The 22,251-nt window shown below is 40.2% G+C and overlaps 1 protein-coding gene across 2 annotated transcripts in view; it reads right to left on the reverse strand.

Annotated features, from left to right (window-relative positions):
* Positions 1–633: 633 nt before the first annotated feature.
* LOC144303166 (cytosolic beta-glucosidase) overlaps positions 634–22,251 on the reverse strand; it is a 111,466-nt gene continuing 89,848 nt past the window's right edge. The window contains exon 5 of one of the 2 annotated variants that reach the window (XM_077881021.1): positions 634–1,800. In XM_077881021.1, coding sequence (XP_077737147.1) covers positions 1,598–1,800 — 203 coding nt within the window. In that variant the 3' untranslated portion in view covers positions 634–1,597. The remainder of the gene's footprint in view (positions 1,801–22,251) is intronic. The other variant, XM_077881013.1, reaches the window with a different exon arrangement.

The raw sequence follows: 22,251 nt of genomic DNA on the forward strand, positions 1-22,251 counted from the left end.
CCATTTTAATCTTAATATAATTTTCCCCAGTGCATCCACGTTTATTGAACTACTATGACCATTTCTTTTCCACTCTGTCCAAAGTTACTAACACAGTGCTCCGTGCTGTAAATAATTCCCTGATTATGAACATGAAAACGATCTAGAAATTGACCACAGTGTTTTTTAAAAATGACATCGTGTCTGCGTGGGGCCAAAAGCCTTATGAGAATGGCATAGTATGGGTAGTTTCCTCGGGGAAACAGAAAGAGAACACAGAAAAACACATCCCCGCTTCCTCCTGCATAGGCAACCCTACACCTTTGTTTCTTTGTTTTCCTTTCTTCAAGAGAAGGAGAAAAGTCCTCTGTGGCACCTGGACCTACAGTGTGCTGGACAGAGCCCAGAACTGATGCCAAAGAAATTCTTTGTCCTGGCAACAAATACAGATGTGAATTGAGGACAGTTCACATCATCAGTGCATCCTCAGTTTCTCAGTCTGCAAAATGGAGGTGATAATACCTCTTAGCTTCAACCACAATACACAAATGAATGTTGCATAAATACTACTCAAATATGGAGATGAGAGTCCAAATTTGATATATGTGAAAGGTTTGCCAGTGTGGACACCTTACATCCAGAGGAACCCCTATATCTACTACTACTAACCCCAACTGAGGAAGCTAGGTAAAATGTCCAACACCAATCCATCCCCATATTCATCTCAGACATGTATAGACATCTTATACTCACATAGGTCATTCAATCCATGTATATATCTCATGGGTGTCATCAATGGTCTTATAGATACTAAACTTAAAAAAAAAAACCCAAAAGTAGAAAACATGCCCTGTTTATTATTTTGTCTTTCATTTGGTGTCATTCTGGAGTAGGAGTTCAGTTTCTGCTAAACATCAACTCAAATACTTTTTTTTCCATTCATAGTCTAATTTGTTTTATTAATTTATTATTTTTCAAAAATAATCCATCAGGCAAGAGAAAGAGGTACTTGTTCATGCATAAAGAAAATATATGCCAAAAGATCAACAAATCAATGTTGTTAAATGTGTTATAAATTAATCCCTTTGTTGAATAGAATGCATGACTATATAATGTTACTAACTTTTAATTCTGATTTTTTTATACTAAACAGTAGAAAATTTTTGGACCACATGAAAATAGATCTACAAAGCAAACAATAGCTGACATAACCAGAAAAACTAGGCTCATAAACAAGTGTTCTTATAATAAGTGGTCCTGCTGTTAGAGCTGCAAATCATGAGCACACCATCTTTATAAATTTTGCATTATTTTTTCTAGAAAAATTCTAAGGATTTAAATTGAAGTTGCCAAATCCATCTGATTTCTTAATATAAAAATCAATTTCAGTGGTTTTCTACTCTGTTTTTTTTTAAAGCCTCATTGATCCAAATGCAAATAGAGTAAAGGCCATCATTAAATACATCCCCAGGCATTCCATATTCAGACTTCATAATCACGGATCAGCTGGCAGGAGATGATTACAAAGGCAATTTGAGATTGTCTAAAGGATCACCAAAGCAGACTTCCTTTCCAAAACCAGAGGCTTCTTCTCCAGGAGACATGGGCCAGCCATCCTTTATAGATGCTCCTCTAGTCCATTGTTTTGGATGATCTTGGCATATTCCTTGGCTGATGTGTAAGGCACTCGAGGTCTAGCAGGATCCTCAAAATCAACATGGAAGAGACCAAACCGTTTACTGTAACCATAGTTCCACTCGAAGTTATCCAGAAGAGTCCATGCACAATATATTTTAAGATTGACTTTATCAAGTTGGATAGCTGATTTTTTTTTTAATGAGAGAAAAGAAATGAGGAAAAAAAAAGGAGGAAAGTTATCATCTCTGGGAAGGCTTTTTGTGAACATACAAAATCACTGGCAACTATTGCAAGTATCTTTCTCTTGCAGGGATCATAGAAAAAACCTCTCAATGCTCTTTTCCAATTTTCTCTTTTAACCAAGGAGAGGTTCCATTCATGAAGTTAAATTACATTCCATTCTAATTATTTGGTCATTCCTTCATTTGACATATGCTTTATTCATCTATTATTTACTCAATAAATATATTTTTCAATATCTATTACTTTTCATATGCAAAGAAATACAGATACACACACACACAGTTTGTCCCTGGTACCTAAAATTATTCATTAAGGACACTGCTCAGCTCTCACTCTTTGCAGATGTCATGATACTTTATGTGGAAAATCTAAATGACTCCACCCCAAAATTGCTAGAACTCATACAGGAATTCAGCAAAGTAGCAGGATATAAAATCAATGCACAGGAATCAGTTGCATTTCTATACACTAACAATGAGACAGAAGAAAGAAATTAAGGAATTTATCCCATTTACAGTTGCTCCAAAACCCATAAAATACCCAGGAATAAACCTCACCAAAGTAAAGGATCTGTACTCTGAACACTGTAGAACACTTATGAAAGAAATTGTGGAAAACACTCTATGCCATGGATTGGAAGAACAAATATTGTTAAAATGTCCATGCTATCCAGAGCAATCTACACATTCAACACAATCCCTATCAAAATGCCATTGTCATTTTTCACAGAGCTGGAATAAATAACCTTAAAATTTGTATGGAACCAGAAAACACCCTGCATAGCTAGAGAAATGTTGAAAAAGAAAACCAAAGCTGGTGGCATCACAATTCTGGACTTCAAGCTATATTAAAAAGCTGTAATAATCAAGCCAGTATGGTACTGGCACAAAAACAAACACACAGTGGAACATAATAGAAAAGCTAGAAATGGACCCTCAACTCTATGGTCAACTAATCCTCAACAAAACAGGAAAGAATATCCAATGGAAAAAAGACAGTCTCTTCAAAAATGGTATTTGGGAAATTGGACAACCACATGTAGAAGAATTAAACTGGATGATTTTCTCATACCATACACAAAAATAAACTCTAAATGGATGAAAGACCCAAATATGAGACAGGAATCCATCAAAATCCTAGAGGAGAACACAGGTAGTAACCTATTCGACTTTGGCCACAGCAACTTCTTCCTAGACACGTCTCCAAGTGCAAGGGAAACAAAAGCAAAAATGAACCGTTGGGATTTCATCGAGATAAAAAACTTTTGCAAAGCAAAAGAAATGGTCAACATAACCAAAAGACAACCTATAGGAATGGAGAATATATTGGTAAACATCTTATCAGATAAAGGGCTAGTATCCAAGCTCTATAAAAAAATTTATGAAACTCAACATTCAAAAGCAAATAATCTAGTTTAAGAAATGGGCAGAAGACATGAATAGACATTTATTTCTCCAAAGAAGACATACAAATGGTCAACAGACAATAGAAAAATGTTCAACGTCACTTGGCATCAGGGAAATACAAATGAAAGCCACAATGAGATATCACCTCACACCAGTCAGAATGGCTAAAATTACCAAGTCAGGAAACAATAAATGTTGGTGAGGATCCAGAGAAAGGAGAACCCTCTTACACTATTGTTGGGAATGCAAGCTGGTACAATGACTCTGGAAAGCAGTGTGGAGGTTCCTCGAAAAGTGAAAAATAGAGCTACCCCATGACCCAGTAATTGCACTGTTAGGTATTCACCCAAAGCCTACAAATACAGTGATCTAAAGGGAGACCTGCTCCCCAAAGGATACAGAAGATATGGTGTACACATTCACACACACACACACACACACACACACACACGAGAATATTACTCAGCCATGAAAAAAATGGAACCTTACCATTTGCAATTACATGGGTGGAACTAGAGGGTATTATGCTAAGCAAAATAAGTCAATCAGAGCAAGACAAATATCATATGATTTCACTCCTTTGGAATTTAAGAAAGAAAACAGAGGATTATAGGGAAAGGGAGGGAAAAATAAAATAAGACAAGAGTAGAGAGGGAGACAAACCAGAAGAGATTCTTAAGTATAGGAAACAAACAGGGTAGCTGGAGGAGAGGTGGGTGACAGCATGGAGTAACTAGGTGATGGGTATGAAGGAGGGCACATGATATAATGAGCACTGGGCATTATATGCAACTGACGAATCACTGAACTCTCTCTCTGAAACTGATAATACACTATATGTTAAGTAACTGAATTTAAATAAAACAAAAATTTAAAAATAAATACAAAATAAAATATTCCTTAAAAAAAAAAAAAAAGACACTGCTCAGCTTCTAAGTGCAACCTCTAAACAATCCAGAAAGTCCACTAGTAAGTTGGAAGAGGTGATAATAACTGGGCTAAGGCAGTCCCAGCTATTACCTTGTGTTCCTATGACCAAATGGAGACATGTCTTATAATTCTGGAAATAAAACCTTAAAATGGAATGGATCAACACACAACTCTAGTTGTACATGTATCTTAGACTAAGTAGGCATAAAAATGTTATGGCATCCCCTCTGCTCAACATCTAAACTCAGAGTGGTGTTTAAACCCTCTAAGAGCCAAAACGATGGGCCATTTCTTCTCTAAATACACATATGCACATATACAATATTCTATATAATTTCATTTGTGGATACCACAAAGCCCACCATAAGATGTCAAAATGTGGAGAATTTTCTGAGTAGTTTTACACTTATTTCCATCATGTTAGTCAGGGAATTCAACTCACTTTTTAGTATTTTAAATACTTTAACAAATATTATTTTAGCATTAGTATTTATTGATTAGTATTTTAATTTAATATTTCAAGTTCGGAAAAAAAAAAAAGCCCTCCAAGTTTGCATGAATTGTTGCACTGAATATTTCTTTCAAAATGAGAATAATTAACTTCTATTTATGGGACGGACTAATATCTTTTTCCTACTGCAGAAATTAAATAAAAAGGCAAGTTTGCTTTACATGATAGACATATTCCTAAAGTTGGGTGAAAATGAACATTCATATGACATAGCAAATTTTAATGATATTAAGGATCGCTCTCAACCCTCTCAATCGCTCTAGCATTGGCAAAGCAAGATCTACTTTACCTTTTTCTTTGTAAATCTGTATTTTGGGAGTCTCTTAAAGGAACTATACCCATAAACTATGACACATATATACACTCTGAATCATCTGGAAATTTTTTTTTTTTGACTATGGATACTCCATAGACAAAAGGTTCCTGAGAAGTTAATTGGCCCCTAACCCCTCTACCTTTGTGCGTAGTGGCATGCAGAGTGCTGTACCTAAGAGAGCACCTTATGAATGGTGTTGAGACAAGATACACCAAGCTAGATTGGCTCTTTTTTAAATAAAGTATGGTTGAAAAATGAAATATATAACATTCAAGCACATCAAGTTTTGTAGGAATTAAAAACATTTATAGGTATTCCTTCTTCTCCTCACCCATATTGTCATTTGTGTCTCTTCCCATCTCTGTCAACCACAACTGCAAAATATCAATATCATAAAATAATTTTATAACGAATTTAAGTTCTGCATGGCCTACACCTAAGAATTAAAACAGCCTAAACCAAATACCAGGCCAGAAAATAACCATCTCCTTCGACTGCTTTAGAATTCAGTCTGGGGACATGTGAGAATCTGCATAGTTTTTTTCTCATCTGCAGAACTACTGCCCAACAAGAAAGCCTGCCGGGTAGAAAGCCAGACAGTTTCTGAAAACACGCACAGTCCCACGGAACATGTACAAAGGATTGATTCATGTGCTCAACCAGGGGATAAAAACGGTGCCTCGCCTGCTTGCAAGGGAACAAAAGAGAAACGCTGACAATTTCATTGTTAACTGCCAGGAGTTCAGCTGCAGGTACTAAACTGCCGAGTGACACTGGTGGGTGTCTCTGCATTTTCATTGTAGGAACATTCAAATAGAGAATTACCTGGTTAGGGCTGAGGAGCTGGCCTGCTGGAATCCTTCTCATTGTGCTACCACTGGGAAAAATTACAAAACCGTGCTAGAGCCTGCGTACCTTTCCTCTTCCAATCTCCTCCAGAACAGAAAGAGACCGTCATCACATTTCTTGTCAGTGTGATTTATGAGGTCCCAAATCTTAGTAGGGAAAAATCACTTCTGTGAGTTCACTTTCTTTCTTAAACCAGAATTGCGGGCAAAGTAAACACAGACTGACAGGGACTATGGATGGGTACAAAGCACACACGGGATAAAACGACAAACACACAGAGCCAAAGTTTGGTTTTGGACTTAAAAGGCCGGTGGAAAAGGCCTCACAGTCAGCAGCTGAATAAAAAGATGCAAAGAGAAAGATACCTAAGACTTGCTAATGCATTAAAGTCTTAGTCTGTTCTAATGAGGAGATCCCCGTGCCAGTATTGGACTAAACACATGTGCACACACACATACACATACATGCACACACTGCCCTGTTTTACCCAAACTGAGAAGGTTGAGGGAATGGTCTTTCATCAGACCGCCCTCATTTGTGACACAACTACAAGTTCAAGGGATTCCCCAAACCACCCTCAGTTTCAATAATTTGCTAGAACTCAATAGAATTCACTGAACCCTGTATACTCACAGTTGTGGTTCATTACGGCAGAGGATACAAGTCAACATCAGCCAGAAGAAGAGATGGATCGTTCAGAGACTCAAGGGCTCCAACAGGAAGCCCCCCTCCTCCCCTCCCCTAAGAGGCCTGGGATGGACATGTGACAACATGCACGGAGCAGTGGCTATCAGTTGCTCACCTGAGCTTCAGTGTCCAGAGTTTTTATTGGGACTTCATTATATCGTCACACTTGATTCATTGGCTGTCCATGTAGATGAACTCAGACTCCAGGTCAAGTGACACTGTGTTACCCAACGCCCGCAACTTCAATCACACGGTTGGTCTTTCTGATGTTACTAGCCCTCCACCCTAAACAAGGACATTCGGTCACGCATGGCACAGGTTTCCTCCCAAAAGCTGAGGGCAAAGGCCGAGCCATTATTTGGGCAAAACCAAATTCTTAACTACACACACACACACACACACACACACACCTATCTTAGAAGCTCATTATCTCATGCTACTGGGCACAATCTTCTTAACTAACTGGTTTATGAAGCGCTGTGATTATGCCCGTGTTCATCACGGCTAAAAATTGGGCCCTCAGCTTCAGTGGGATTTCCCAACAGTTTATAAACAGAGATAGTCTTTGTTTTCAAGATTACCTAAGACTTTATAAGACATCCCTGAATGTGGCACAACTGTTCAGCTGTCAATCAGCTAATCCACAGACCCAGGCCACCGTGGTGAGAACCAGTAGAAAGGTTCCAGACAGTGCAAAAGGCAGCCCCCCACAGAAGAAAAATGACAGAGATAAAGCCCCGGGAAAGAGTGAGAAGGAAAAATATTAGCATCTCGATTTCCGTGTTCCAGTAATGGCAGGCTACGTTATTTGAGCAAGCCCTCCTAATGAAAACAAGTAAGCATGCTGGATAGAATTTTAAAAGCAAATCTTCAAAACAATGAAAAGCTGACAATTTCATAGAGAATTACCAGGCCAGAGCAGGATGAAGAAATTAAAATTGATAGGCACGGCAGCTGCTTTCACCTCATGGAGTTCTCCAATCTTAGGAAATCAGAATCTTTTCTAATTTTCTAGGGTGGGGTCAAGTGTCAAAGCCCAGAGATACAGAGAAGGAAATCTGAGACCCCACACAGATGGAAACTAAGACCCCAAAAGACTAATCCCTCAGGGGAAGGGTGAGCCAGAAACAAACCAGTCATTAGAAAGTCTCAGGTCATTTTTGGCTCAGAAAATGTCAAATCTAGGGGCACCTGGGTGGCTCAGTTGGGCATCTGCATTTGGCTCAGGTCATGATCCCAGGGTCCTGGGATCAAGTCCCACACCAGGCTCCCTGCTCAGTGGGGACCCTGCTTCTCTCTCTCCCTCTGTCCTTTCCCTACGTGTGCTCTGTCAAATAAATAAATAAAATGTTAAAAAAAAAAAAAAAAAAAGAAAAGAAAGAAAATGTCAAGTCTGGATCTTGGATAGAGGTGATCTCAGATTGATAGTACCCCTGAAAGGTACAACATCCAAATATATTTTGGGAGGAGATACCTCTATTCCAACCCTTCAATTATTACCACAAATATTTTTAGGTATAATCATCAGCACATAATTAATTATAACCAGAAAGGCATGGGAAAACAGTGATAATTAGAAAATTGGCAAAATCAACAAACAGAAACAGGGGCATCTGGTGGCTCAGTCAGTTAAGCATCTGACTTTGGTTCAGGTCATGATCTCAAGGTCCTGGGATCGAGCCCCATGGCAGGCTCCACATTCAGTGGGGAGTTTGCTTCTCCCTCTCCCTCTGCCCCTCCTTCCCCCCACAACCTACACACAGACATCTGCTCTCTCTCTCTTTCTCTCTCAAATGAATAAAATCTTAAAACAAATATAACCAGAAAGTCATGGGAAAAACGATGACAATTAGAAAATCAGCAAAATCAATAGACACCGTACACAAACCCACAAGAGCTCAGTTATTAGAAGTGTCAGACAGACTCTAAAATATCCATGTCATTATGTTTATATCATAGAGATAAACTGAAATATCTTCAAGTTTCAGGAATCTATTAAAAATGATGTGGTTGGGCAGCCCGGGTGGCTCAGTGGTTTAGCGCCGCCTTCAGCCCAGGGCGTGACCCTGGAGACCCAGGATCAAGTCCCATGTCAGGCTCCCTGCATGGAGCCTGCTACTGCCTTTTGCACTCTCTGCCTGTGTCTCTGCCTCTCTCTCTCTCTCTCTCTCTCTCTCATGAATAAATAAATAAAATCTTTAAAAAAAAGTGATGTGGCATATTTGGGAAAGGAAACTAACACTTAGAATCCCAGATGCAGCAGTTAGTAGTTGATGGAGCTTGGAGTTTCTCCTGAGTGCAATGGGGACAGTCATAGCTCCTTGTAGGGCTGCTGTAAAGATTAAGTGGGATAAGCATGGCCCCAGCACAGTATCTCACCCATGTGGGTTTCTATCATCTTCCTCTCTGGCCCCTCTATTAGCACAATACGGAATCCAAAGTTAAACTATACTTTGATGTGCCCTCTCCCCAACAACCCAGATATTTCGATGAAGTTGAAACTGGGTTTAAGTGAGCATCTGCGACAATGTAAAAGAGGAAGAGGAGTCATGAGGACAAACCTTTTAGTCTAAGAAAGTATAAGGACGAAGGGAGAGGCACAGACTATATAAATCTGAGGACAGAGCTCTTTACATCAGTTAGAAAATTCCTTTCTTTTCTCTAGGGTGACATCTTGCTTGAAGGCCTTGCCTGGCTTCCTGCCTCTCTGAGTCCTGAGAAGCAGCCCTGAGAACCCTACGGCACTGAGTTTCAGGTGTCTAAGCTCTTGAGCTTGTGAGATGTTAGTTGAACCAGTGCATCATGGGATTTACTTTTTGAGCAGCAAATCCAATCCCAGATATAGAAAAAAAAAAAAAAAAGAAAGAAAACCTAAAAGAGTGGGTTTGAGTCAAAATCCTTAAGTAGCATGTGGCTAAGTCAATGTAATATAACAAGTACAAAAGGCAGGATGCAAAACAAGCTCAGATTCAGTCACTGAAATGGAAGGGGAATGGATCAAAGACAAACACAGGAGTTGTAGAGCAGTCTTGGGGGTGTCTCTGAGGGTCATGGAGTATTTTCTATTTGCATTAACTTATTGTTGAATATGTTGTATATAGAAGAATCAGGCTGATATAAAGACATGGAGCCAAAAAAACATCAATATGATTACTAATCCAGCAGGGCACTGTTTCTCAAAGTGTTGACTCTGACCACCGGAACCACTGGGAATTACCCAGGGTATATCTGAAAAAAAAGTGTATTAGCCTCACCCCAAATCTACTAAGATCAGAATCTCTTGGGTTGTGTTATGAGCTAAATTACGGCCCACCCAATCCATATGTTGAAGACCCATTCCCTAGTACCTCAGCATATGACTTTATTTGGACATCAAGTCTTTTAAGAGGTAGTAAGTTGTTAGGGCAGACCCTAATCCAATGGAAGGGTGTCCTTCTAAGAAGACAGAAGTCACCAGAGCTGTGTGTGCACCCAGAAGAAAGACCAGTGAGGACATAGTGAGAAATTGGTTATCTGAAAGGCAAAGAGAGAAACCTCAGGAGAAACCAAACTTGCTGACCCCTCAATCTTACACTTCTAGCTTCCAGAACTTCAAGAAAATAAATCACTGTTGTTTAAGCCACCCGGTCTGTGGCATTTTGTTATGGCAGCTCTTAGCAAACTAGATTGAGATCGGATAATTTCTTTTTTTTTAATAAACGACCTGAGTGATTTTTATACTCAAGTTTGAGACTACTAAGCCTAGGATAAGCTCCAAGAGTCTACTGCAATCTGCAACACAAAGGCATCTCTCTTGAGGTTATAAATGTAGACAACTTCCTTAGCCTGTTAACACTCATAGCCAGAGAAGCCCTAGGCCAAGAGACACAGCAGGCCAGGCTTCACCACCTTTCAGAAATAGGGGACCATGGACAGATGAAGGTGGGAAGCCTGCAAGCTCAGGAATGCCACATGCCTGTCATCCACTGTTTAATCAAAGCCTCATGTTACCCCAATGGATCATGAGAAATCGTTTCAATTCACCGAGTGTAATTGCTTGATTGGTGGCTCCCTGTAAAGATCTGTCCATCCAAAACTTGTGACAGTGCCCTTATTTGGAAAAAGGGACTTTGCAAATACAGTTAAGGATCTCAAGATAAGAGGGGCGCCTGGCTACCTCAGTCCAAAGAGCATCTGACTCTTGATATCCAGGTCATGAGTTGGAGCCCCACAATGACTATGGAGATTAGTTAAATAAAACTTAAAAAAAAAAAAAATCTCAAGATGAGATCATCCCAGATAATGTGAGTCCTAAATGCAATGACCAATGTCCTTAGAAGAGAAGAAAAGGGGAGAAGACACGCAGGGAAGAAGGCAACGTGAAGAGAGGCAGAGATTGGAGTGATATGTCTGTAAGCCAAGGCATGCCAAGACAGCCACCAGAAGCTCGTAGACAGGCATGGCATAGCTTCTCTCTCAGAGCCTCCAGAAGGAACCAATCCTGCTGGCACTTTAATTTCAGATTTCTGGCCTCCAGAACTGTGAGACAATAAATTTCTGTTGTTTTGAGCCACCAAGTTTGTAGTAATTTGTTACAACAGCCACAGATCATGCACCACACTCCTGTAGAGTAGTTGCCAACTGGGCTCCAAGTCCCAAACCACCCACCTGATTTTGCTGAGGGCTTGTGAGAATCTTTCCTCAAGGCCTGTCAAAGAGAAAGAAATCCTTCCCAGGACACAGTTTGAAGCAGATTTTCTGGCAATTGCCCCACACACCAACCTTGCAAATGTGTTTCTCTGAGCTTGGTTGAATTGCACAGAGCATTACAATTGGAGGACAGCTTTAGCTGGGTAGCAGTGCCTGCAAGGGAACTGGCACACCAACTGCCTTTCCGTATCTTTGGAAAATAAAATAAAATAAAATAGAACGACATCAGGAAGATCTAAACATAGAAAATGCACAATAATTCCCCCCACCCCAACTCCAGGTGAGTATCAGTGGCTGGACAGCATCTGTGAAAATGTCCAAATAATCCCAACACAGGAGGCCCCCCTGTACATGGGAACTTCTAGTAGCAAAATCTATGACTCTCTGAAAACAGTCTGAAAACCAAAGGCTAAGTTTTAAATATTTTATAGGAAAATGCCAATTAACCAGAAATAAGCTGTAAAGATTTCTTAATTATCTGTATTGTTCCTATTACGTACATTAGATTGGGGGGGAGGGGACCTTGCAAATAGCAAGCAGTTGAAAGGTATAAAAATATGTATTTTTACTTAATTATAAAGCTGATCTGAGAGGAGGTGCCCATTCAGTGTCCCCTTCTATAATGTCTTCATCGATATTACTTTCACAGTTACCTCTGTGAAATAGAGAAGCTGACTGGGTGATGGGCACTGAGGGGGGCACTTGGCAGGATGAGCACTGGGTGTTATGCTAAATGTTGACAAATTGAGCTCCAATAAAAAAAAAATTAAAAAAATAGAGAAGCTCCTATGAAAACCAAAGTTCTGAGCACGTGAAACTCTCTTCTACCAGAAAACCTTCCTTCCTTCCCCGTTTCCTTCTCTTTCCCCTCTTCCTTTCTCCCTTTCTTACTTTCCTTCTGGGGCTTACTTTCCCCTTCTGTAAAATGGGGGCAATAGTATCTTTTCCCTATGGCTGCAGTATTAAATAAATTAATACATATAAAGCTCTATGAATGATACCAAGTTTATACTAAACACAACATATTCTACTCGCCGGTATGGTTGTTGTTACTCCTCTCAGTGTCTGTAAGGGCGATGAATGAAACCTGTTTTCTCTCTGCCTCCCATCTGGCTTCAAACAGCTTTCAGAGGGTAGAGTCAGCAAAAAAAGCTCAGTGCTGAGAACCAGAGAAATCAGGGCGTCAAGGGAAAGAGCAGCATCTGGGCCAGGGCTTGTGCTCTGTAGGAAAGGGTCAGCTGTCGGTCACGAAGAATAAATCACTAAGGACAAGGACCTTAGGGTGAGGCTGCTGGGAGCTCCAGGTGCTACTGAAGGCTCCCTGCCTCGCTCGGTGTGCTGGGAGGGGGACTGCATCACTCAGCCTTTCCCAGATCCTGAGACAACATCCACCCTACATTTATTAAATAAATACATATTGCGCTAGCAATTGGGAATATAATGGAGAGCAAAATAAACAACCCCTCTTTTTGTAGAGCTTAACAGCGCATGTGGAAGACTGGAAGACATATCTTAATCCAATTACCACCCTGTGAGCCTTTAATTGCAATCTGTGAAGAGTATTATGGAAGGAAAGACATGGGAGCTGTGAGAAAGAACGGCATAGCAGCTCACATTTATTGAGCATTTAGGTACTGATCCAAGCATTTCGTGTATGCTTTCACTCATTTCCTCTTTACCTGTAAACCTGGGAGTTAGATATTATCATTGTTCCCATTTTACAGGGAAAGGAATTGATGCACAGAGAAGTGAGGTAACATTTACGAAATTCATGCAGTAAGTGAGAGAACTGGAGTTGGAACCCAAGCAAGATAACAACAGAGGCTGCGTGCAGAGCCACAGCGCTATACCGTGTCCTGACTCACGCTGCAATGGAAGATCTGGTCCAGTCAGGAAGGGTGGGAGAACAAAAGGTGAGCAGTTTCCTGGAGCAAACTAGAGCTGAAAGCTCAGCATTCATTGGGGTTACCTATTGCCATCAGCCAGGTTCTCTCTTAATTGTAACAGAAGCTGACCTTGATTGATGAAGCATAGAAGGGTCAAGTTGGAGAAGTAGGCTCAAACAAAGCTTTCAGGACCAGTGCCCAAAAGCACGACACAGAACTGGTGGATGGAAGAAGCTTCCTTAACTGTTTTTTTTTTTTTCCTTAACTGTCAACGACCCAACAGGCACTAAGTCCTGCAGCTCATGGCTGCCCAGGCCCAACTTTCCTGCAAGCACAGCAGCCGCCACTTCTGAAGCAGAAGCTGGACCTTATAAAAGCTGATTGCCTATGCCGCTGTCCTCACCAGCACAACAGGTTCTACCTTTCTCAAGTTATTCACCTTCAGGTTGTATTCTCACATGGATAAATCTGATTGGCAGAGCCTAGATCACATGTGTGTGCCTTTGCTCTGACAAAACCTGAGGAATGTCATTCTCTACTTCGGCTAGGCAAAACTCCTAAACCTGGACACTCTTCAAATGTAGCAAGGGTGTTCTACAAGCACTAGGCAGCCAGAAAACATGACAGATGTCCACTTAGCTAGATGAACACAGGCAAGAGCAACCCAGGAAAAATGAACCATGTATGTGAAAAATCAGACATGGGAAAGTTCACGGCATATTTAAGGAACTCCAACAAGGCGGTTCAGTGGATAATAAAGACTTACCAAGAACTCACAGAAATGGAGAGTAGAATGGTGGTTACCAAGGGCTGGGACTGAGGGAAATGGGGAGAGGTTGTTCAAAGGGTACAAACTTTCAGTTATAAGATGAATAAGTTCTGGGGATCTAATGTACTGTTTGGTGTCTATAGTTAACAGTTTGATAATCATATTATATAACAGACTTGACGGTTGCTATGAGAGTAGATTTTACATGGTACCATCACAAAAAAAAGGATAGATATAGGAGGTGATGGAGGGTGTTAGGTAATGCTATAGTGGGAATCATTTCACATGTATAAATGTATCAAATAAATACACTACACACCTTAAACTTACACAAGGCTATGTTTTTATTATATCTCAAAAAAGCATAAGGGGGGAAAAAAAAGACTTGTGGAGAGAGACATAAGGCAGGGGACATGCGGGTCCTTCTAAAGATTTTAAGGATTTTGATCTTTATCCCAACCACATTAAAAGTCATTGAGGGAGTTTAAGCAAGGGAGTGACTTTAGCTAATTTGCATTTTTAAAAGATTACTGTGACCTCTGTAGAGAATAAATTTAAGTGTACCAAGAAGGGAATCCAGGACAGTATTTAGGAGTGATTGCAGTAAATCATGAGGGAGATGATGGGAGCTTGGTCTGGGGTGGTATAAGTGAAGACAAGAGAGGATCAGATGGATTAAATAGATATTTGGATAAAATCAACTGGATAGAACAATTCACTGGAGATCAGTAGTGAAGGAGATAAGGAAGCAAAGATAACACAATTTAATGGATATCATTATCGGTCTCTGAGTTAGGGAATACTAGGCATAGAGAAGTTTTGGGAGAAAGGCATAGAAGATAATGAATCAAGCTTTGGTTATGATAACTTTAGGCTTCTTTTTTTTTTTTTTTTTTTTTTTTGATCTCCAAATGAAGAGTTGAAAAAGCTCAAAGTAGGGATCCCTGGGTGGCACAGCGGTTTGGCGCCTGCCTTTGGCCCAGGGCGCGGTCCTGGAGACCCGGGATCGAATCCCACGTCGGGCTCCCAGTGCATGGAGCCTGCTTCTCCCTCTGCCTTTGTCTCTGCCTCTCTCTCTCTCTCACTGTGTGCCTATCATAAATAAATAAAAGTTTAAAAAAAAATTTTGAAAAAGCTCAAAGTAGAGTCTGGAATGGAAATGTAAATTTCAGAGTCATCATGTAGAGGAGGTCACTGAAATCATGGTTGTCGAACTCAATTCAAAAGAGGAAGAAAAGATATTTATGCAAGGCTTATGGTATTCCAACATTTAAAAATAAGCTGGAAAGGGAAATTGAGGAGGAGGAGGGCCAGAAATATTCCATATCCTTGACCCGATGCAACCATAGATGACACTTTCTGTGGGTGTAATTTGACCAGTCACACAGCTAAAGGGAGAGAATTTGGAAATGGACACGAAGCCTGTCTGACTTCAAAGCCCACAGTCCTTCTATCAGAATAGCATGGAAAGATTGTAAATCTAAGACTGTCGGTGATATGCAAGGGTCAAAGCCACTAGGAGAAGCACATAGGCAGACCATGTGAAAAGCATAAAGTGAGTGGATGTAGGGAAGCACCTATAACATCAATACCCTAAGAGCAAAAATCTAGTGCTTCTGATGTTGGGAAAATTCTCAAGGCTTCTCCCCCTTTTCCGAATCCCCTTCTGTCACTACAGGAAAAATTCAGGATCAAAACCAAAAAACTTGCCCCTAGCGAGAAAGAGTAGCACTTAATTTAGAGCACAGTAATTGGTCCAGGTCTTGCTGGGATGATAGTTTTAAAGGGGGTCAGATTATGAAGTTGTGACCTGCATCGGTAGGCATCTCTCTTTCATGCACTCTTGACGTCAGAGTGGTTAAGATGGCAGGGGTTCTTTCCCCTTGGAACACACTTTGCCAAGGCACATACTTTATTGAGTCTCTCTTCTTCCTACTTGTCAATAGGCCCAGAGCTTCTTGGTTTGCATAGGCCCAAGACAGAGGCAGGTTCAGGTGAGGGCGGGGAGGGACGGCAGGGGGAAAGTACCTTCTCCTACTATCTGTTGTTTTGGCCCTATCTCCTAGGGTTTGATATAGTTGTGCTGGTTTTTATCTTATTAGAAGGATAAGTTCAGAGATCCTAAAGTGGGTTTAGGAAAAATTTTGGCCTTTTCGGCTTGTTTTAACCCTGGGCTTTAGACTACCTCTAACCTATCTCATCCTAGGCAAAAGACTACGCCATATGATTCAGCCTAGTTCACTAAAATTCTGGAGAGAATTGAGGGCCATCACCCAATTTAGGTCATGAGGCCTCCGGTCAAATATCATACAATGACTCCAAAATTTATATGTCCAGCTCTGGCATCTCCCTTAGCTGCAAAATCTCTATATAGTTGACTAATTAACTGCTCCCCTTTCAGTCAAAATGACATTTTAAATTTTAACATATATATTTGTACAATATTGTTCAAAGCAGGATTAGTCACAATAGTCAAAAGATGGAAATAACCCAAATGTCCATCACTAGATGAATGGCTAAACAAAATGTGCCGGATGCCTACAACGGAATACTATTTGGTTTTAAAATGGAATAAAGTCTTGATACGTTCTACGATATGGATGAACCTTGAAGGCACTATGCTAAGTGAAATAAGCTAAACATAGAAGACGCGTATTGTATGATTCGACTTAGAAGAGGTACCTAGAATGTCAAATTCACAGAGCCAAAGTAGGATCATAGTTACCAGAGATGGAGGAGCGGAGGCAATGGGGAGTTTGGGGCACAGTTTTGGTTTTGGGGAGATGAAGAAGTTGTAGAGACGATGCAAGTGATGGTTGCGCAACATGAATGTACTCAATCCCACTTACCTGTATGCCTGAAAATGGTTAAAATGGTACATTTTAAATTTATGAGTTTTAAATTTGAAATTTAAAAACTAATTTTAAAATTTTAAATAAATACCATTTAACATGTATAAAATAGAACTCTTGATTTTTAACCCGTTCCTCAAAACTCCCCCCCACCAGCTTCTCTAGTCCTAGCAAAGGGCACCGTCTATCTAAATCTTCCCGTCAAGCACCTAGAAGTCGTGCTTGATTCTCTTTTGCCTTATTCTCTCCCACTGCCAATCTGTAACTGGCTCTGCCTCCACCCACCTCTCTCTATCCCTCTGCGCTACCCACAGTAGCTTCCTTACTGGTTACCTGCCACAACTCTTGCACACAATTTAGCCAGAAATTGTAAATCTTTGAAAAATCAATTTAGCTTATGTCTTTCCTGATTTAACTCCTCCACTTAATGGTTTCCTATGTGACCTAGTGCAAAATTTGACGTCCTTATATGACCTTTAAGGCTCTATATGATCTGGGACCTGGCTGACTCCTCTCTGCCTTCTCCTTGTTGTCTTCCACCTCCGCTGCCCAAGACACATTGGGCTTCTTTCTCTTCTTGAAATGTGCTGAGCAATTTTCCATTTTATGCCTTTTACCCTGACTTTCATTCTGCCTGGATCACTCCTCTAGGTCCTCACTGTATGACTCTTTATTGTTAACAGGCTTAATTTAAATTCATCTCCATAAGCTATATTTTCTGACGCCCCAATTTAAAGATTTGTTCCCAACTACACCATTCTCTCATATAATCCTCTACTATTTTCTCTGTGGCCCTTATCACTAAGTGAAAAGGTCTTATTCATGTATTTATTTATTTTTTTATTGTCTATCTTCCCCAGAAGACTGAAAATCCCATGAGAAAAAGGGACCTCTATTGTTTTCAGTATGCCCAATCCTGAGAACAGTACTTAGCACATAGTAGAAGCTAAATAAACACTTGTTGTAGGAATGAAAAAGAGAAGGAGGGAACGATATATGGAAGAAAGAGGAAAGAAGGAAGGAATGAACAAACGAAAAATAAGTCATCTTAATATGATCTTGATAAGACTCTGATCTCGCTATTACCATCTGGTATTAGAATCATAGCATCTTCAACCAAAACTTCGATGAGTATTGATTTCAGATCCACACCCAACACCTGAATCCCTGTTACTATACTGCTGCCTGTCCCTATTCCATGGGAAACCAGTCTCTGCTTCCAGTCCCAACCTGGTGAGTCCAAGTTTCCATCCATTCAGACCTGAGATTCCTCATCACTTTCCACTGGCCACTTACTCTCTGACATTTCCCCAAAGCTTCTCCATTGTCTCAGCTGCTGCTACTACACTTCACCTCTGATGCCCAATATTTCTTAAAGAATTCTTTATTTGGCTCTTGGTCACATGTCTGGGCTAGTCCTCTGGAGTGTTTTCCCTTCTTGAGAACTCTAGGAGCTCTCAACACTCTTGAGTAATGTCACTCCACTCTCTTGGATATGGTTATAAGCCTGAATGGTGGCTCTTTGATCCCAGAAATCCCATAGGGCACAAGAGTAGAGCCCCGGGAGAAAACATCTCCCATCTTAGGCCCTTATGTATAGGCCTGAAGTACACACTTTGGAATAACTATCACTTTTTTTTAGTCCATAAGAATATGGATCTATTTGTCTATAGAAATAGCTCATCTCTAAAAACTATAGTCAACGAAGAATAGCCCTCAAAGAAAGTAGCTGGTGCCCCAGATAGAAATATCAAATAAAGACTAGGTTCTGGTTCTCTGGCTCTAGAAGTGGAGAAAGAAGCACTATGGCTGAATAAAAGTAGTATAACTGCATGTGAGGACCAAAAAAAAAAAAAAATGTGTAGTTTTGCTCTAAAACTGATTTAGGGCTTTAGAACTATATTTTGTCAAACTGAATTCTGAACATATAGACTAATATTAATACTTCCTTCTTAGCATCTTTCTTTCATTCCTCCCTTATATCCACAAAACACTTTATTAAGTATTTACTATATGCAAGTTAATAGGTAGAGTGATTCTCATATAGGAGAGGAAAATCTGATGTAGACCTTACCTCAAGGTCAAGTAGTAAAATAGAAGAGAAATGCCCCCACATAGTTTCTCTGATTTGTGCATTCAGTCAATATCCTTAACTTCCCTTTTGCAACATCAATAAGACATGGAACTAACTATTTGTTCATGTTCTGGCTTCTACTCCAGACTCTAAACTCCATGAGGGCATTAAACACATGGATCTTATCCTGGTGAAGGGTAGGTGTTTAATGAATATTGCTTAAATGAACAAATGCTACACAAATGGATATAGAATACTGAATATAATGTTACCAATAGAAGAATAAGAATAGAGTTCTCAAGAAGGCAAGATTATTTTCTTGACCACAGTAATAAAATTCAACTCCAAATTCATCTTGTCCAAATATAGACAAAGAAATATCTTCTTCCAAACTGATTAACTCACTGATCAGTTTGCATCTAAAATATTTTCCTGTGATCACAAGGACCAGGTCTCTTGCCAGTTACTGGAATTCCTATACATATATAATAAACATTGAATAAATTATATTAAATGCCCCTTAAAAAGCCATTTTCAAAGGAGTCAATGCCACCTTTTGCTAATGACAAAAGGAGAGGAAGCAAGTGTTAGCATTATCCTCACCACAATAACACCACAAAAACACTTCAAGTGCTTGCAATAGTGGCCACTATAATGGCTGAGAGTCAAGAGATACAGGGGAGTGAGTAATAGAAAGTTGAAAAGAAAAAACAACGGCATCTCTTTAAAATGCTACTGTGTAAGTTTTCATTTTTCTGGCACCAAGTTCAAGCCCAGGTGGGTACACCTCACCCAGACTGCCTGTCCTGGCCTATTGTACAAGTCTCGCTAGTCTGCTTCTTAAGGACAAGGAAGGACACTGCTTGGTGATGTGGCCACAAGCTGTTCAGGGAAGAGACTTTGCTCAGCACATTTCAGCTACTGAGCAAGGCTGGGCTCATTTCAGAGAGCCACATAAAATAAATAATCATGCAAAAGCAGATTCGTTCTGATAGGGCTCTGACAGCTGCTCTGAGAGGTGGATCCTTGCAAGCCCATCTTTCAACAATGAACTGACCCAAAGATCCAGGAAAGCTCCAGACAGGACCATATGGCCTGGAATAAAAACATATTTCAAACTCTGTTTATTATGCATATCTTTCAAAGGTTCACTACTCTGTGATGAAACATTGCACCTGCAAAGCTTTAATAAGCTTCCCAAGCAAGTACAATTATAAAATCACAGGCACCTGAAGAATTTGTCTTCTCTTACACTTTAGCTATGCACTGCCCACCAATGACTGGTCTCATTCTTTTTAATTATATAGGTTTGCAGTATTTTGTAAGCTGCGATCAATACTTATTCAGAAAATAAAACTCCTTATAGACCTCAGCATGAGGGCCATGAAATATCTCTCCTCCTAAATTTTAGGTACTCCAACATTATTGCATATAGAACCTTCCAATCTGCCTGAAAGGAAAAAGCAGCAGCTCAATCATGCAGCCCTGCAAAGACAGGAGAGCATTTGACATGAGTTTAGGCTGGGCTTCATCCATCAGCAATGGCAGGGGTGGGAGGGGCATGAACAGTTTCCCTTTACCAGTGAGCTCCGTGACTGTACATCCGGTCCAAACATTTGAGAAGTGCAGTCTTTTCATTATTCACTCAACAAATGTTCGCTGAGCAGCAATGATGTGCCAGACTCTAAGCTAGGTGTGGTGATTCAGAGAAAAATAGCACATAGTTTCTGCCCTCAGGAGTTGATGGTCTCATTGGGAAGACGGACTCAAAAAGAACTGGCTTGGAAATACAAAAAGACACTAGAGGAACCAAAATGGGGTGACTTAACTCTCATGGGAAGTTCAGGTACAGCTTTCCAGGGAAATGGGCATTTGAATCAAAACTTGAAAGGTAATAATTCACTAGCTAGTTAAGTAAGAGAAGGCATAAGCCGGAGTGTGGGAACTCTGCCCATATGTCAATTCTAATAGCCTGTCCCAAGGCTACAAGCAGCGTGATACAGTTTGGGGCCACGAGTGCTGTTTCTATCCTTACCTCTAATCAGCTTGTGCATTAACAAGACATTATTCCTGAGATCATTCACATGATCCAGTGATGGGTTTAGGATCGATGACCTTTACAGGTCTCTTGGTACTAGAATCCTTCTAAGCTTCTCTCCAAACTAAGAGTCTACTTGAAATTTGGACTTCTAAAAAAAAAAAAAAGAAGAAGAAGAAGAAGAAATTTGGACTTCTTACATTACTCTACCCCAAAACAGTACACAATGGTATATTTTAGGATTTAGAAGTGGATTTTACATAAGATAGCTTAGCCTAATCATTATGCAGTGTGATGGAGTGGCTGAGTCTTACTGCTAAGATCCTCTTTTATTCCCCTTGCACCCATAGTCTTGCATCAAAAGAGATTTTGGATTGTATCATAGAAGGATTATATCATACTCAGCTTTCAAGAATGTAGGACCAATAATGGTAGATGAAATAAAGACTTTGACTCTGAAATTACATGTAGACCTAGAAATATCTGAAAAAAGTCACTGCTGCTTCCTAGAGGTACTGATGATGCCATCGGTAATATGCAAGAAGATGAGCTTTTTTTTGACCACAGATTATTTCACAAGTACACTGAAGGAACAAAAGAGAAGCACAGAAGGAAGAGAGGGAGGAACGGGGGAATAGAGGAGCAAGGAGGCAAAAAGAGAGAGAGAGAGAGGAAATGGGAAGAAGGGAGGAGCAGAAAAAGAGAGGGAGAGAGGAAGGGAGGGAGGAAGGCAGAGAAACATTTACTTACTATAATCAACAGTGTCCCTAAACTGTTTTTATCTCCAGGCTCTCGACAATGAATCACAGTGTGTAGCCAGGGCATTATCTTTCAAGTCTTTTTTAGATTCAAGGAGAACAGCAGAGGATTACCAAAGATGGTACCTGATACTGCCCAGGCACACAGAAAAAGAGACAGCTATGATATATTGCTAAAAAACATGTTGTTCACAACAACCCTTCAAGACTGATGCTGTTATGTCCATTATATGGATAAATAAAATAAAGTTCACAGAAAGTGAAGTGTGTTCAAGGTGAACGAGAGGACAGCGGACAGAGAAAGGAGGAAGACCCAGCAGCCTGCCACCAAAGTCCATGCTCTTTCCAACATCCTATTTTTCCCTCTTCCTAAATCATCTTCCTGACACCCCTGCTCAGGTGGTAGAGAACAGTCATTTTTTTCTTCCTCTGTTTTACCTGTGCTTTGAAAGACTGTTGATCACAGCCATGTAGGTGGCACAGCACATGAAGGGTCAAAGGAATTCCGGATGGGTATCCTGACACTGAGCATGTCACTGACAGGTGCAGGTCCAACCAATGTCTCTTTTTATTTGAACTCACTGTCTGTCATATATCAGTTAATCTTTTCTGGCTTGAGTATTAAA

The sequence above is a fragment of the Canis aureus genome, chromosome 2, assembly GCF_053574225.1.
Source record: "Canis aureus isolate CA01 chromosome 2, VMU_Caureus_v.1.0, whole genome shotgun sequence".
Classification (NCBI taxonomy): domain Eukaryota; kingdom Metazoa; phylum Chordata; class Mammalia; order Carnivora; family Canidae; genus Canis; species Canis aureus.